General features: G+C 42.3%; 1 protein-coding gene across 4 annotated transcripts in view; it reads right to left on the bottom strand.

Annotated features, from left to right (window-relative positions):
* Positions 1-2,533: 2,533 nt before the first annotated feature.
* LUZP1 (leucine zipper protein 1) overlaps positions 2,534-17,812 on the bottom strand; it is a 71,408-nt gene continuing 56,129 nt past the window's right edge. For all 4 annotated transcript variants that reach the window (XM_039325759.1, XM_039325757.1, XM_039325758.1 and 1 more), the window contains exons 2-4: positions 14,142-17,370; positions 7,811-7,983; positions 2,534-6,313 (exon numbers count right to left, since the gene is read on the bottom strand). In XM_039325759.1, the coding sequence (XP_039181693.1) occupies positions 7,822-7,983; positions 14,142-17,270 (3,291 nt within the window). In that variant the 5' untranslated portion in view covers positions 17,271-17,370 and the 3' untranslated portion in view covers positions 2,534-6,313; positions 7,811-7,821. The remainder of the gene's footprint in view (positions 6,314-7,810; positions 7,984-14,141; positions 17,371-17,812) is intronic.

Raw genomic sequence — 17,812 nt, 5'->3', positions numbered from 1 at the left:
ATACAATTTTTCAGCATCAGAAAGTCCCTGGGGGATTCCCTACGGTAGTTATACATCTTACACTTTAAAACAGAAATTAATTAATTCACCCCAAACACTGGCAAATATTTACAAATACACTTTACAGTTGTCTTTCATTAAAAGTGTGCAAGCTGAACCAATCATCATGTCCTGAAATCCTCACTTATGTTCACAAATACAATCAGCTCTTATTGCACTCGGGGTTAGCCTTCCTGTAGGGTTTATAATCCTGATTTTATGGAGCCATTTACTGAATAACACCCCTTCCCCTCTCTGGCAATAAGGATTATTTATTGCTCTACATCTAGTTTAATACAAGATTACTGATGTGGAATTACAAAACTGAGAATGGGAAATAGACTCCCTGATATGTAACAGTGAAGACACGGTCTTAATATTTAATTAAGGAAAATATATTTCTTCTGCAGAATCTTATTTCTGCCCCCACCCAATCCCTAATAAGAATGGATATGGTAGCTATCAATTCAGTGGATTTTGTAAATACATAGAGCAGAAGAAAACTTTGCTCAAACGAGGACAGATTTATGTCCCAAACCGTTCTCAGAAAGATCTCCTCTTCTTCCCAGCTGTTCAAGTATATTCTAAGGCAGGCAGTGTCCAACCTTGACCACTTTTAAGACCTATGGACCTTAACTCCCAGAATTCCCCAGTCAACGATGCGTAGCTGGCTGGGGAATTCTGGGAGACGAAGTCTGCAAATCTTAAAAGTGGCCAAGGTTGGACACCCCTTTTCTAAGGCCTAAGAAACAGAAACCGATCGCACCCACACCCCCAAAATAAAGACTGCAGTAGTGGAGAAACAAAGCTGATCTTATCGGCTGTGCCAGAGCTATGATAGCATGTTGGCAACTTTTTAGAGCTAGCATAATTTAACTTCCGGAAGGAATAGAGAAATGAAAAGGCCTCTACTAGGGTATACAGACCACTTATATTTGGGCTTGGACAGGTTACTTGGAAGACAGCTTGTTTTTCACAAGTGAAAGCTACAGAGTTCTGACGAGTTAACTGAAGTAATCTTGGAGGTAAAAAAAAGAGATTGTCCCTGCCTTGTTGAGTTAAAGACTGAAAATATTTTCAGGGGCTGTGTTTGCATGTAAACTGACATCAACATGTTGAACCTGGTTCCTGGATTAAGCTACTTTCTGCGTTTGGACAATGCATTGAACCATAATTTAATTCAAGGGTTTCAAATGGAGTTGGGCCAGCCCAGTAAGGAAAGGATCTTTTTAGAAGAGGGTTATAATCTTTGTAACCATCCATCTAGCACAGGTAGACAGATTTAAAATTTATTCTGGCCTTTGCTCTTCCCTTTGTCTGTTTGCTGCAAATGTTATGATTGCCTCTGATATGCAGGCTAACCATGATTCGAAGTAAACGGAACATTTATTTCTTGCTGAAACTCTACCCTCATTAAATCAATTATTGGGAGAGGGTCTCACAAAAAATGCATTTATTGTTTTAGGAAAGCACTAAAAAAAAAATTGGAAATCCCTGAACTACCCAAAGGGACTTGGATCAGTCCACACCCTAAGCCCAACAAACAACCACCAAGTTTAAGACTAATCAAGCTTAGCATGCCACTAAATGGTGCTCAGCTTTGCATAAGTGTCTTGGTTAAGTATCTACTAGGGCTGCAGTTGACGAGGCACAAATGAAAATGACCACATTTTAGCCCATAATGCAGGGGTCTTCAAACTTGGCCCTTTTATGACTTGTGGACTTCAACCGTGCCTGGCTGAGGAATTCTGGGAGTTGAAGTCCACAAGTCATAAAAGGGCCAAGTTTGAAGTAATGTTAGCTGATTGAGGAACGTTAACACCTGGAATTTCATTGCTAAAAGGAATATGCTTTAGGAAGGAATTTAAACACCCTGTAGGAACCACAATCTTTAGAATTAGGGTTAGATGTTGCAATTGCCCCCTTCCCCCGGCATTGCAGTATCTCTGACCCAATTGAAGGAATGGCTCAAATAGCAGCAGAATCATTGCAGATTTAATTTTCAAGTTGCCTGAGATCAAGAAGAATGGAACTGTTTATATCGTGTTTCATATGCTAAAGTGCTTTCTTTAATTCATGGTGGAATGGCTTCTTTTTGAGGGGAGGCACTATTTTAAAAAAGCATCCTTTGGGGGGGATTAATCCACAAGCCTCATCTTATTACTAGATCAGGCACACAAAGCACACTCATTAAAATGGCTACTACAGGTTGGTTACCACATAGAGCAGTGATGGCAAACCTTTTAGAGACCAAGTGCCCAAACTGCAACCCAAAACCCACTTATGCATCGTCGGGTGCCAGGTGGATGTGGCCTATTGGCTGGGCATGGCCAATTGCGTGGGCGTGGCTGTAGTGTTAACGGCAGACTGGGTGGGACTAAAAAGTTCAATCAATTCCAACTTTGCAAGACCTTTTTTTCCCCGCGAGAAGTTGAAATTGACTGATTGAACTTTTTTTTTTTTTTTTTGCACACGGTGGCAGAGGCCTAAAGTGAAAAAGTTTTATAAAACCCAGCTGAAGGCCTAGGACTGGGGTGACGGCACGCATGCCCACAGAGAAAGTTCTGAGTGCTGCCTCTGGCACCCGTGCCATAGGTTCGCCACCACTGACATAGAGCAAATAAGACTTTCATGTAAACTTGGCACCCATCAATGGACACAAATCAGTTAAGGTTTTCTTCATTCCCCATCCCTCCATCCTCACAAGCTGGAAGACTTGCCAAAAAATAAAAATAGTGTTACGTTGCAACAACCTATCCAGAAATTGCTGGAGCATGAAATAAAGGCTTAGATCTTAAAAAGAGGTGCAAAACTTGGTCACCATCATTTGGTACTACTCCATCAAAGGCTGAGCCTTGGCCCACTGAACTAACCCTGGTTATGCAAATACAATGTGCAGAAATGTAGTTTTGGAACTAAGGCATTCAGTCTCTTGACTACCTCCCCAATTTTCCCTTTATTCTGTTATGAGACAAGAACCAGCTGTGATACCCTTTCATAAGCCAAACCAACAGTGGGTTGTTTCAGCTTCATGTCTGAAGCACTAGCAGATAGAAGCCCACTGACATTTTTTAGCCTGCCTTAGGCTTCCCAGGCTTTTTAAAACAAAAAACAACCCTTCCATCTCCTTTTATTCCTGTTGTGCTAAAGAAAACGTGGCATGCAAATGGGAGCATTAGTTTAGATTCAAAATATTACAAGGTAAAGAAATAAATACCCTTTGTGGTTCCAGAACTGAATTCATGTTGAAATCCTCGAAAGGTACCAAAATGGCTGGTTTTTCAACAGCAATGAAGGAATGACAACACTGATTGTGTTCCCACCTGGCCCCCATTCTGGTCGCGCATAAGTTTTTAAATAAAGTCTGATTGTGTTATTCAAATCCTTGTTTGACATAAAGCAGACCTTTGCACATGCAGCATACTCTGGCTATAGTCTCCTGTTTCTGTAAGTTTAACATGCTGACAACTCCAGCCACGGCTGCCACAGTAAGTCTAAACTTTCCATTAAACTCATATTCAGTGGGAGTAAGATGGCATGGAACACATGCACTTGTTAACGGTGCTTCTTGGTTTAGCCTATTGTGTGAACACAGGCACTCATCTTTGCGGGGAAGAGATGAATGGGGGATGTGGGTTCTTTTCTCTTGAGCAAAGATATTCCAGTGGGATTTCCCCTTCTATATGGTTGAATAAGGTGACGATGGCTTAGAGCAGGGCTCTCCAAACTTGGCAACTTTAAGACTCATGGACTTCAACACCCAGAATTCCTCAACTAGCCATGCTGGCTAAGGAATTCTGGGAGCTGAAGTCCACAACTCTTAAAGTGCCAAGCTCACAGACCCTTAGAACAGGGCTTCCAAACATTTTCCTTCATTACCCAAAACTGCTTATCAAAAAGCCTCATCAAACTTTGAGGACCTGTTGTAACTCCCTTCCTCCAGCACCATTGTAACTTCAAACTGTCACAGAATGAATGATCGTAACTCGAGGACTACCGGTATTAAACAAACATTTATAACCCAATTATCTTTACGTCATTTCAACAAATTACCAATTGTAATTTCCTCTACCATCTTAATAGGAAAGCTTTGTGAGATACTTTAGCGCACGTGGCAATCTTTAAGTCAACTGAAATGTCCCTATCCTGATTGGTAAAGGAGTCATGCGCTGTTGCTCAAAGAAACAAAACACAATTTTGCTCAGTTTTGAGTAATGTCTTCCCATTTGGGAAGCACCGGCTCAGAGGGAGGCAAATCTTTTTGAAGCGCACAATGCTACACTCTGAGGCCTAACATCATCAGACAGCCATCAAATGCTTTTGGAGGAAGAAATTGATGGTGGGTGGTGGTAATAGGTAATGACTGACAGTGAGGAGGTGATGGTTGATGGTGAGGAGGTGACAACGTTGGGTGGTGCTGATACAGCCCTCCCCTTTCCCCCCAAAAGGTGACTACTATGCTTCTGAAGCAGAATGACACCAGAAGCAAGGGAATTATAAGGCTATTCTGGGGGGGGGGGGGAGGGAAGAGAAAATGACCAAGTTTGAATAGAACCTGGTTTTGAATGCCAAGAACATCAACTTCACGTTTACTTCCCGGTGTGTGGGTGAAGCAACTTGCAGGACAACATTCACAGGAAAAGGAGAAGCATGTTACCCACATATTCTCACACCTCAGAACTTTCCCACGTTTGCTCCCAGCTACCCAAATGCAGAAGCTTTGCAGGTAGTAGCTTTGCAGTGAGGAAGGTGTGCAGGTGAGTGAACTCAGCAACCCCTGGCTAATCCCTCAACCCATTACTGTCATCTGATCCTCATGGACTGTCTGCCATAATAATTGCATTTTTAATTAACTCTTGGAACCCATGCACATCTCTTCTCAAATAGCTGGAGGCTGGAAAGGTGTTATTTGTGAGTTGAATGACGACTCACAGGTCACATGCCCTAGAAAACCCCTGGACTGGTCCTCATCATTTTAGCACTCGGCATGTACATGTGCATGAGAGAGATTCATTTAAAAGGGGAAGAGCAGCTAATTGTGATCAATTCTCGAGTCGCACCTTGGCAAAACGGGCAGAGGCGGGTAAGAAGACCTACAATACAGCAGCATCTGAACAAAGCACATAGAGTACAATGGAAAACAGACCTTTGGGGGGGGGGGGCTGGGATGATTGTGTGAACAAAATTCAATTTGCTGTTTCAGAGGTGGAAGAGGGGCAGCCACTGGATCTCTGGAAGATCGTACTCTGGTCCTCCTGTCCAAGCAAGTGGTGAGGTAGCAGAAATAAAAGAATGTGTTCCCCCCTCCCCCCAAGGATGCGCTGAGGAACTGAACAAATCAGACGCCTCCAACTGCCGGCCACACTTGAGTCTTCTAGGTCTTTAGTTCAAATGACGTCAGAACAGCCTCACCGAGCAAGCTGGGTCCCGGGACAGGCTGTTCCTTTGGATCAGGCTGCAAGTTGATTGGGAGCAGAGTGGAAGGCTTGCCGATGAGATTTGTGGTTGTATACCCCAAGTCTGGCTGGGTTTGCAAGGAGTGTGCTGTGCCAACAAGAAAGGAAGCAGAGACCGTTTTTTTTTTGAGGCCAAAGAGAACCCACCAACCTTTGCTGCTCCAGTCCCTGCCAGTGGAGCAGGAGATGCTGGAGGAGATGCATCTCAATTTATTGCTTCTCTGGATGGCTCAGTCAAACATCGGTATGAGCGGCCAAACTGTTACAGTGCGGGCAAGGAGGAGGAAGAAGAGAGGCTGCTACTGTGAAGCAGTGGCCCATGAACCCTGCTAGGCCATTCTTCAAGAGTTATGGCCAAGAGGGGTCAGGTAAGTGGCTCTCCAAAGCTGAGGACCACACAGAGACGAGTCCAAAGTGGTTCTCCATGAGACTTTCAAGTCAAACCAAACCAAAAGTTTTTCCTGGAGTGGAGTCAACGAACACCCAAGTCGAGAATCCAAAGTTCTTGGAGATTTCCAAGGAGTTGCAAGCTGAGAGTCTCTATTGATTCGCGCTCGGTAAAGTTCCAGAGTGGGATTCCCCTGAGCAAAGTCTCCCCTTCCTCCTTCATGGAGGAAAAGGAGAACGCAAAGCCACCATTAAAAGAAAAGTCCATCTGGGTTTTGGGGAGAGGAGAAGGAGAGTACTTGAGCACTGAAAGGGGGTAAAGGTCAGGCACTGTATTAGTCCCCCCATGGTGGACTGGCAGCAGCAGCAGCAGCAGGAGAAAGATGGGAATTCCAGGTCTGGAGGTCATGCAAACTGCAACAGGAAATATGCTGGGGATACAGAGAGGGAAAGAAAGGACAACATCAAATGTCAGTTTGAGAGCTAGTTTGATGTAATGGTTAAGATGCTGGCCTAGAAACCAGGAGTCTGTGAGTTCTAGTCATGAAAGCCAGTTAGGTGCCTTTGGGCCAATAACTAGGAGACTGTGAATTCTAGTCCCACCTTAGGCGTGAAAGCCAGCTGGGTGACTTTAGCCTGTCATTCTTTCTCAGTCCAACCCATCTCATAGGGTTGTTTTTGTGGGGAAAATAAAAAGGAGGGGGAGTATTAGTTATGTTTGCTGCCTTGGATACCATACTTCAGTCATATTGGGAAAGACCTCAAACCTACATTCTGAGGAGAATCTATTCAAGAACTTCAGGAGGCCATTAAGTGACCATCTTCCACACAAAATAATCTTCATTCTGTTTACAGGCCAATTCAAATGCTACATATGAAGTTCTGTAATATTTTTTAAAGCCATATATTAAAAATGCTTGAGGGACAATTGTGCAAGACCCAGTATGGAAACCTCGCAGTAGTTTCCACCTGTAGAAATTTTAATCCATGTACTTCATATGATTTATGTATGCATTGAGCTCCATCAGTAACTCACTAAGTGGCTAACTGAGGTGACATTGCACTCTGAGAGCAATACCACCAGCAGTATTCTGCAAGAAATCAAAATGAGGCCAACATTTCTCTATTTGTATGTCATTTTACACTCTTGGTACACCTCCTTGTTTTGGTCTGAGTTCTGTAGATTTCCAAATAGTTTTAAGAGTTAACAAGAGAAGCAAATTTCAAACAGAATAGAACTGGAAGGGACCTTGGAGGTCTTCTAGTCGACCCCTTGCTCAAGCAGGAGACCCTATATCATTTCAGACAGGTGGCTGTCCAGTCTCTTCTTAAAAACCTCCAGTGATGAAGCACCTACAACTTCTGAAGGCAAGCTGTTCCACTGGTTAATTGTTCCCATTGTCAGGAAGTTTCTCCTTAGTTCCAGGCTGCTTCTCTCCTTGCTTAGTTTCCATCTGTTGCTTCTATGTCTTGCCTTCTGGTGCTTTGGAAAACAAGTTGACCCCCTGTTCTTCTTTGTAGCAGCCCCTCAAATACTGGAATACTACTATCATGTCATCCCTAGTCCTTTTCTCCAGACTAGCCATACCCAGTTCCTGCAACTGTTCATATGTTTTTGTCTCCAGGCCTTTAATCATCCTAGTTGCTCCATGCATTTTTTCCCCAAAGTCTCATCATCTTTTTTGTAAGGTGGTGATCAAAAGTGGATGCAACATTCCAGGTGTGGCCTTACTAAGGATTTATCAAGCAGTGCTACTACTTCCCGTGATTTGAGATAGTCTTCCTTTCCAAGCCAACCTGCAAGGTTGCTGTGGCAAAAAGGGAAGAAAGGAACACTATCTAGGCGGTCTAGAACTCCCGAACTCCCGAAAAGACAGACTGAAGCAAATAAAAAGGTTCAAAAAGGTGAATGTAATTCCTAGCCTTACCCTCAGCCAGTTCAGTGGGCTTCTGAGTGGTCTCTGGACCACCGCCTCCGCTCCTCGGCCCTGCTGCTTGGAAATTGGCGGCTCAGTTCCGCCTTGACCTCTGGCCTCCTCCTTGATGTCAGTTGCTCAGAGGAGCTGTATGCTTTTCTCCTGGGAGCAAAATCTTTGTCTTCCTGTATCAAAAGCAGGAGAAAGAACTTTAACAAAGCAATCCCTTGTGAGTCACTTATACAGGTAGTCCTCGATGTATGGCCACGATGGAGCCCAAAATTTATGTCGCTAAAGGAAACATTTGTTAAGCGAAGTTTGCTTCATTTTATGACCTTTTTTGCTGAAGTTGTTAAGTGAATCGCTGTAGTTGTTAAATTAGTTAAGTGAACCTGGATTCCCCACTGACTTTGCTTGTCAGAAGGTCGCAAAAGGGGATCACGTGACCCCTGGGACACTGCAACCGTCATAAATATGAGTCACTTGCCAAATGTCTGAGCTTGGATCACACGACCCTGGGGATGCTACTACAATCGTGTGAAAACGTCACTTTTTTCAGTGCCATTGCATCTCTGAATGGGCGTCACTAAACAAACTGTTGTAAATTGAGGATTACCTGTGGTCATCTGGTGGTGAACATCCACCAAGGGCCGAGATAGCCACAGACAGAGATGGTACACACACACACACACACACACACACACACACACACACACACACACACACATATACACACACACACACACACACACACACACACACACACACACACACCAAACAGGAGCAATATGGGCAGGGTTTTTTTTGTCATAGAATGCCCAGAATGGAGTTCCGGCACCTTTTTTGGATGGAACCTTGTAGGGTAGGCAAGGTAGGTTGTATGACATGTGTGAGTTCTGGCGTTTTTTTTGTTTTGTTTTGTTTTGTTTTTTACAAAAAAAAGCCACTGAATATGGGGATTGGGTGGAGCTGGGAATCTCCAGTTAGCTGCAAGGTTTCTGGTGACTAGGCACCAGCATGATTTACAAAACACAACTGTTCTGGTTTTCCACATTTGGAACCATAGTCTATCAACTCACTCATTTTATCCTAGTTGAGGATATTGTATGAACTTAACTTTTCTGTTTCTTTGCCCGGTCTAATTTGCTTCTCTGAACCATGGAGCTGGACTAAATGCTCTCTAGAATCCCTAGTTCTAAACCCAGGCTTGTTAATCCTAGTCCTAAATTCAGGTTTTGGTTTCCCTCAAATAGTTCTCCCTCTTAAGGAGCCAGTAACTCTGGAAGTTCCATTCCTGCAGGCTTTATCTTCTGAACTGAAAACATTTCCCCAAATCTTAGGTGGTATTTAGCATTGAGTTTTGATTTTACTTTTAATTGTCCCACTGCTGTTTTTTTAGATGTGATTTGGATCTACTGGCTGTGACTTTTAATCCATTAAATAAGCTAAACAGACTTCTTACTGTACAATCCTGCACTTTCAGGCTGATGCCAGCAGAGTGCATTGTATTACAAGATCTAAAATCTTTCAAACATTCAAAACTGGCTCCTTTCAAAAAACCTGCACCTTTACACATTTTTAATTGCCACTTTCTGGTTTCATGAGCAGTAGGGGAGGGGTGTGTGTGAAAAGACAAGACAACCCTTCCACTCCTTGCCAGAAAAAAATTTGTATTTAATGATTGTTTTGCTGAACCAAACTGCTTCCATAAAACCCTCATCCAGAGAAGTCACTGCAGAGAAAAAAGGCCTCCGTGATGGACCTTAGACTTTTTCAGTCAGAGAATTACATCTGCAACTCTTGTTCTCTACACGCTCACCTTTAGTGAAATGGGTGGCCACATAAATGTGTGTGTGTGTGTGTGTGTGTGTGTGTCCATGTGTGTATGTGTGTGGAGAGAGGGAGGAAGAGGGAGAAAGAGACAGAGAGATGTATAGATAATATATATATATAAATAGACAAGGCAAATATTGAAAGATGAATGAGATGATAGGTACATAGATAGATACTAGAGATAGATATAGATGATAGATATAGACAGAGATAGATAGATACATAGATATATATAAAAAGATATGTTAGAGGTGTGTGTGTGTGTGTGTGTGTGTGTGTGTGAGAGAGAGAGAGAGAGAGAGAGAGAGAGAGAGAGAGAGAGAGAGAGAGAGAGAGCTGTGTAAATTACTAGTGCATCAGAAAAAGAAAACATTTGCATCAGGTACCTATTGTTGGTACTTCATGGCAGGATCCGGAATTAGGTGAGGAGAAATTTGCTTCCCAAGAGTTACCCCAAATCAATTGGTAGTCATCATCCACAACTACACAGATTGCAATTTACAGGTCTCTACTTCTTGATGGTTATACAATTAAGCAAAAAGTCTACAGTCAGCAGGTTGTTTTTAAGGCAGCATTCTGAAGGTCAGTTAGGACAATGGGTCTTTTTCCTTGGGTATTCTAATTTCTGAGACAAGATTCCTTTTCTGGTGTTCAGATGGGAGAGGGAGAGAGAAAAGCTGGCAAGGAACATGGCGAAACAGGAGTGCAATTCATGACCAGCTCTAACCATCTTGTGAATTTTCTGGCCAGAGTTAGACTCTGCCAAAGGGGTCAAGACTGTATCGCTGGTGCTCAAGACATCCTAATGGTTGGCGGGCACCACACCGAGCAGAGCACTGTCCTTCCTCAGAAGCCAATAGTCATGCTATGCCTTTTCACTGACACTATCTGACTCATGCAACCATTCAGCGCAAATAGAAGAGGATTTAATTTAGATCTTTCAGCATCTAAGAGGCAGCTTTCCAAATGCAATTAATAAATAAAGGCTGGAGAACTACAACTCATTTGGGGCAGTTTCCATTGAAAAGGTTTGGCTTGGAGAGACATAACAAAAGGAGAACAAAAATGCAATCCTGGAGACCGGATACTGTGGTGGCTTGCCTAACCATGGTCTATGGGAGAATTTCTCTGGGGGTCCCTATAGATCCCCGAGAGAAATTCACCCACAGAACGTGATTAGTTGAGACATTCAGATTTGGGGTGGAAGGAAGGAACTTCAAGTTTTTACAGAATCCAAAGTGCTGACAAGTTCTTAAGGACAGGAAAAAGAGCCATGGAAATGCTTATTGCTGTGAACTGTGAGCAAGTAGCACACAATGATGTAATAGTTAAAGCAGACTTGTCGGATTCTGGACAAGAAAATCCTCCCCTGGATTCTTGGAAAATCAGCAGGTTATGAATGGAATAAACAAGAACCTTCCTAACAATCATGGGATTTCTCAACAGATATTTGGTTCCTTCCCTATATGGATTACTGGTGAGCTGCATTGCACCACATGTTGTGGGCCAGAGTGTCATGACAGGATCCTTTGAAAAATGAGCACAGCCAGGACAAAAGAGTAAGGGGAAAATAGTTTTAATTCAATTAGGTTTTAATTCCTTTTTTTTCTTCTGTTCAGTAGTGTCTGGTTCTTGGAAACTGCCTGGACTAACTTAAGCCCTTGCAATTCACTTGAATTGCAAGATTTTTCATAAGTGGTTTGCCATTGCCTCCTTCCTAGGGCTGAGGGAAAGAGATTGGCCCAAAGTCACCCAGCTGGTTTTTCATGCCTAAAGCGAGACTAGAATTCAGAGTTTCCCAGTTTCTAGCCTGATTCCTTAACCTCCGCACCAAATTGACTCTCTTTTAATTAATTAAATGCAGTTAATGTGACAACTCCCAAATCTTTAAAATTTGAAAGCAGCTCTTCTCAAAAAGAGTTTCTGGAGGATGGATTACAAGCCTGGGGTGCTAGGTTGGATATATAACTGATCCATAAACTGAGCTGTTAGGACTTTCTATCTGTTGCAATTTGATTCTAGTTGCACAACACAAACAAAGACTTTGGAACGTGCTACTTTTAGAATCCTAGCATTGTTATGTTTATCTGATTCGGCTGGTTTTCATGTTCTCACCACTGTTATTTTATTTTTACCATCGTCCAGCATTAAGTCAATAAGTACCAAGGATTGAGGGAAAATAAACACTATCAAATAAGACAGCATTGGTAGAAATTCTTGAAAGAATCAAAACATATCCAATGTAGAGGGACTAATAGAGGCAACCACAAGCATTTTGTGATGATTTAAGTTAATAAAAGTATAAGAAAGGATGGGCGTGCCTATGTTGCTTAAATTCTTTTGCATGAGTCTACTTTCATCCCAACAGGGCAGTCCAGCTAACCCTTTGTCAATCTTGTGCTTAGATTTGTGAACCCCAAATATCTAACTCAATCAACCAACCAAAGGCATTCTCTAAAAGAGCTCACCCATTAAAAAAATGTGGTCCAGAATCATTCTGATCAGCCATACCATCTCCCAGATTACAAATTCTATTCCCCTTTATTTACTATTTCCGATCCCTCCCCCACCACACCATAAATCAGCAAGCATTCAATACTTTCTAGGCATGCTCAATTGTCACACATGAAGACTGAAGAATCATTTCAAAAGATCCCAAAAGATCTCCCCCAACAAACACACACACACACACACATAAAACGGGGGAGAAAGGGGTATGTAGGATTGTGTGTGCCTGTGGTTACTTTTCATCTGCATGAAATTAAGCATTTGAGAACTGCAGACATAACTGATGCAAAGGCTATGCATTGTTGCAAATCCAGAGGGAAAGGGGAACTTTGACTGACTGCAACTCTTTAAAATAGCCAAGTTTTTCTCTGGGTGCCTTCTGCAAAATCCTGAGAAAAGATACAACCTATATTCGTATCTTCATGTGCTCATCTACCTTTGGCCCTGAGAATCTGAAAAGCACAAATTAACAGTCCACATTCTGAAGAGAAGCTTGATCAAACTGAAGCAAGGATGGCTGACCTATAACTCATATAAAAAGGCAGACACTGAGTAAGATGTTCAGAGGAAACCACTGACATTTATGTACATGTTGATGTATTTATTAGTCGGAGTACAATGGTTTTTTTTTAGGGCTGCTTTTCTTTAACTTTTTTTCTTTTATTTTTTTCCTTGCTCTTTTGTTTTCTGTTTAAATGATAATATCCATTTATCCTTTCAATAATGATAAATAGTCAGCATACTAATATTATGTTCAGGTTTTTATAAAGTTCTCCATGGAGGTTTTTGTAGATGATATAATGAACTTTGTTCTATGCAATTAATTAATGAAAATCATGAACTTTCAATTTCATGACAATTGTAAACTTCCTTCCTGTTTACTATTTTGCTCTCTTTATCCACTGTGTTTATTTTTATTTTTCTTCATTTGGTAGCTATTTATTCTTTTTAATATTTCAGTAAATAAAATGAAAAGTTAAAACAAACCCTACCTAGTGCAAAAATTAGACCACAACCCAAATCTGTTTCCAATATGCCATTAAAATTGAAACAAATGTGTTTCGTATCAGAGACACAACAAGATACAAGGACTAAGTCATTCTGGTCCTTGACATAATTGTGGGGAAATTCCACACTATCCATGGGAACACAGGAAAGACCCAAATATCTAGAGATGAATCAAGAAGTAGCAGATCCTAGAAATGTCAACTGTAGGACAAGCCCTTTTACTGCTACTCAGTTCTGCCGCAGCTCCAAGCACAATATCAAGATTTAACATTTAAGGCCAGAAAAAACAGCAGTTTATGGAAGAGTTCTGAATGAAAATTAACCAGCTGTTGAGTTTGAGGCACAAATGAAGATGAACAGAATGTTGGAAAAAGCAAATATCTTCCCTTCCCTTTGAGGTATAGAGAGATCTTGCTGCCCCAGCCCTTTTTAACTGTTCTTGAAATTGTTGTAATTCATATTGTTGTCAAAGTTAGGTTGCACATGGACCATAAGCTATGCAAATTTAAGGGCTGAAAGTGCAAAAGTATAAAAAAATGTTGATGTACATGGATGACCTACAGAAACACAATCATCAAATGCAGGATAGATATGCCAAATCAGCAAAGCACCCAGATTATGGGGCATGAAATGAATGCTGATTGGGTAATTTCTATCTAATGGAGTTGTACAGACACATCCTAAGCATCCCTCTATATGCACATGAATTACATCTAAACTCTCCTATAGGGCAAGGATATCAGTAGAACCCCTTAATAGAGAAATTGAGAAATTTATAGAGTTGAGTCAGTCAGATGCATACAAACATGTAAATGTGATTAACTCTGATTATTACCAGAACGGATGGAGGAAGGTTAAGGCCAGGTGAGACAATTCTCTTGCTTAAAGCAAAGGTTCCAGCCCCAGAAAAGAGTAATTTCCCCTTTTTATAAACAGTCCCCTTCCGACCTTAATTTAACAATGCAATTATTCCAGAACAAAAGAACACACTTACTGGCATTACTGTGCAATTCCAAGAGGAAGCGGTCACAAGCTCATTGACGCAGCTTTTCTGGCTTAGCATCTCCGAGGCACTCAAGTTACTTTTGGTCCTTCTAGAGTCTAATTCTGGAGTATTCCAAGAATTTGTCCCGGCACTTGCCCTTCTGGAATTCTGCTCAATCGCGTAGATGCGTGCCGTGGTCCCTTCTGGTTTGGAAGGATCAGTAGATGACCTACATGGAGTCCGAGGATTTACGTGTTCAACCTCTTTGGCTAGAGAGTCTTCCAAAGAACGCAATCCTCGTCTTGTCCGCCATGAGCTTCTTACCGTGATGTTCTTGGCCTCAGATGAGTTTGTCCCCAGAATACTGTGACTCTTCCAACCGACTGTCTCCGTGGGCGGTTCACTGTTTTTTTCGGTGGTGTCCAAAGGCCTTATTGTAATACTGCTTTTGGAAATGACCGTTTCTACTCTGCTTCTTAGAACAGACTCTCCATTTTTATCAGGCTCTGGTACCTTTACGGTTATACTGCTCTTGTTAAATGAGAAATCGTTAGGAATGCTGGTTGCATCTGCTCCTGGAGAGAGTTCACTTGGAATGGTTTGAATTGTAGCATCAACTGTGCTGCTCCTTGGAGTAATTGGCTCAGATGGGTAAATGGTGATGCTGCTGGTCATTTTATGTGCTACTGTCTTACAGGTGGCAGGCTGTTTTTCACAGCTGGTTTCCAGACCAGAACCCACACCACCCATGATTTCCTTCACATCTTTCTCCACAATTGCAGGTTTGATGACGGCTTTTGAACGCAGAGCTTCTCTTGGACTAAATGGCCGTCGGGATTTCAAACCTGACATCGCACCAGCTGCTGTCATTTTTGATGGTCTACTAAGGTCTTCGCTGCTTGCACTTCTATCATTTTCAAAGGAAGAGATGTGAGCGGATCCCCTGGAGGTTGTGAATTCTCGGGAAGTGGTTTCTTTTTTTATTCCTAAGTCTAAAGTAGCAGAAATATTTCCAAATTTGCTTGTCCCTTCCTCAGTGCGGGATTTCTCAATGCGGCTGGGATTGACAGCTTTGGATCTTGTTGCTTTTAGGTCCAAATTGTTGCAGTTTACAGTCGACAAAATAGCTTGGTTCATTTCCTCTTTTTGAGCAATTGGATGGTTCTGCGAGGTATCTTCTTGGCTTTTTGAAATGAGCCAAGGCTTCGATAAAAGAGAAGGTTTTGTCATTCCAAGTGGAGGCTCCACAGACTCTCGGAAGTTGATTACCTTTTGAGAGTCCTCTTCCAAGTGCTGTCTGCAAGCTGAAAATGTAGCTTCCATCTTTGAGCTCACGGATTCAGAAGTCAGGGTTTCCCCTGAGGGATACTGCCCATAGGATGAAGCAGCACCATTTGGAGGCCCACCATTAGTTTTGGAGGTATGAGTCTCAGTGGTAAGAACCAGTGATTCTGTGACATGCATCTTCAGGCCCTTTTCAGAAGATGGTCCTGCGAATTCTGGTTTGCTAGGCTGGTCTTCGAGGTCTTCAAGTTTAACATGATGAGCATCGTTCAGTGGCTGGGGTTCTTTTTCAACTCTATTCCTTGTGGTATGTTCATTTTTGGGTTTTGAAGAGATCTTCCAAGATTTATGCTCCTGGGCTGCAGGTGGATAACGGCTAAGCACTGAAGGCTGCTCCCTAGATTTCTTCACTTCGGTGGCTGAGGTGCCGCTATCTTTTGGCGGAGAACTGTTCACACCTAAGGTTGATTTGTCTTCTACCCGTTTAGCATTAGTTGATAAAGAGTCTAATACTGTATATGTGCCAGATGTTTTGGCTGCTCTTCTGCTGTTCATATTAGGGCTTGTAACTCGCTTGCTACTTTGGCCATAGCATTCATTATTCAATTCTCGATTGCGTAGCCTCTCCCGCCGGTGTTGAGGTGAAAGTTCCCGTGACTTATGCTTAGAAACTGCTGACTCAATTGTAACAGTTCGATGCTTGGGTCGGTCGTGCTTAACTCGGCTGGGCACATTCACGTCCTCCATCTCTGCTTCACCATTCTCCAGCTCCTTCTGCTTTTTCATCTCTATTTTTATTTCTTCCAGCTGGCCCATGAGGATCATGTTCTTATTCTGTTCACTCAAGTAGCTGTCGTGGAGGTCATTGTTTTTGGCTCTAAGGGTTTTAAGCTCCTCTTCCAAAGACTCAAAATGTTTCATCTGGGTCTTAAGCTTCTCAATTTCTTGATTGAGGTCCCTCACTTTGTTGTCTTCTTGGTTTTTATTCTTCTGGTTTTCAGATTTGTTTCGAGTTTCATTTTCCACAAGCTTTAGGTAGTCCAAGCTGGCTTTTCTCCTGGTTTCTTTTGAAGATAGTGCTGAAGTTGTCAAGTCAACCTCAATCCTTAGGTCATTTCTGTCAATTATACTATTGGACGATCTCTCCAGCAGATTTGATGTATTGCGAGTTTGGTCAGCCCGATTAAGTTTATTATTCTGTTCCAGCTTTTGGGTGAGCTCTTGGATCAGCTTTTCGTTCTGCTTCTCCTTTTCAGTGAAATGTTTTCTTTCACTGACAAAAATGAGAGCTAAAGATTTCATCTTTTCCAGTTCACTCATTAAGCTTTGCTCTGTTTTATCGAGCCGGTCTTCTGACTGTTCCAGTTCTTTCACTTTTGCCCTAAGAACTTCCAGTTCTGTTGAAATCTTCTTGGTCAGGTTTTTCTCCTCGTTGAGGCTGAGGCAGAGCTGAGTACAGTCATTTTTACTCCGACCGAAAGCCTCCTCCAGTTTCTCCAGCTCAGCCATTCGCTTCTGAAGCCTCTCGATTTCAGATTTCAGCTCTCGGGTGAGGCTCTCCTCATCCTCAAGCTTGGTCTTCATCAGCTGGCACAGCTCTTCTGCCTTTCGGATTTCCTCGTCCTTGCCTTCTATTTTCAAAACTCTCTTTCGCAAGGTTTCCACATCAGCCAACATGCTGGAGTTGCTGCCTTCCGCCTGGATCACTTTATCCTGCAAGTCTAAAAGCTCATCCTCTGCTTTCTGGAGATTTCGTGTGGCTTCCTCTAATTCATCAAGGCGGCGGCTGAGACTCTGAAGTTTGAAGCGCAAATGCCGATTGGAGGTCTCTTTATAAGACGAGTAGTCAGCCATGTTTGCCCCTCAGTTTATTTCCTTTCCTATGTCTCAAACGAAATTTTCAGTTGATGGGTTCTTTTCCGTGATTTCATAAAGCTTTGTAGAGAATCAGCAGCTAAAAAAAAGAAAGAAAGGAGAAAGTCAATACAAAGAATGTGACCTGTTTTACCTTTGAATGTATAAATAGTTTGTGAATGGTTTCATATTCGCTCATTGAGAATGTAACTGTGACATATTTTTTAACATTTTCACCACAGGCTAAATAAATAATTAAAGGACTTAACTTTGATTACTGCGAAATTAAATGAAATCAGATCCAGTATTTGTGGTGGCCCCATCCATTTTGGCATGGGTCCTATGACACAGGGTCCCAATATCTTGGCATAAGCCAGGGGTGTCAAACTCTCAATGTCACGTGACGTGATGCAACGTACCGTGACTTTTTTTCCATTGCCGGCAATGGGGTGAGTGTGGTTTTGATATGATGCATCCGGCCGGGAGGCCGGCAGTTTGACACCCCTGGCATAAGCAACCAGAAGCCCCACTGATTTAGGGTA

This window comes from Crotalus tigris, unplaced genomic scaffold (assembly GCF_016545835.1).
Source record: "Crotalus tigris isolate CLP2741 ecotype Arizona unplaced genomic scaffold, ASM1654583v1 scf7180000024338.4412243, whole genome shotgun sequence".
Taxonomy (NCBI): Eukaryota; Metazoa; Chordata; class Lepidosauria; order Squamata; family Viperidae; genus Crotalus; species Crotalus tigris.
The sequence above is the reverse complement of the archived record's forward strand: the minus strand, read 5'-3'. Positions and strand labels throughout refer to the sequence as shown.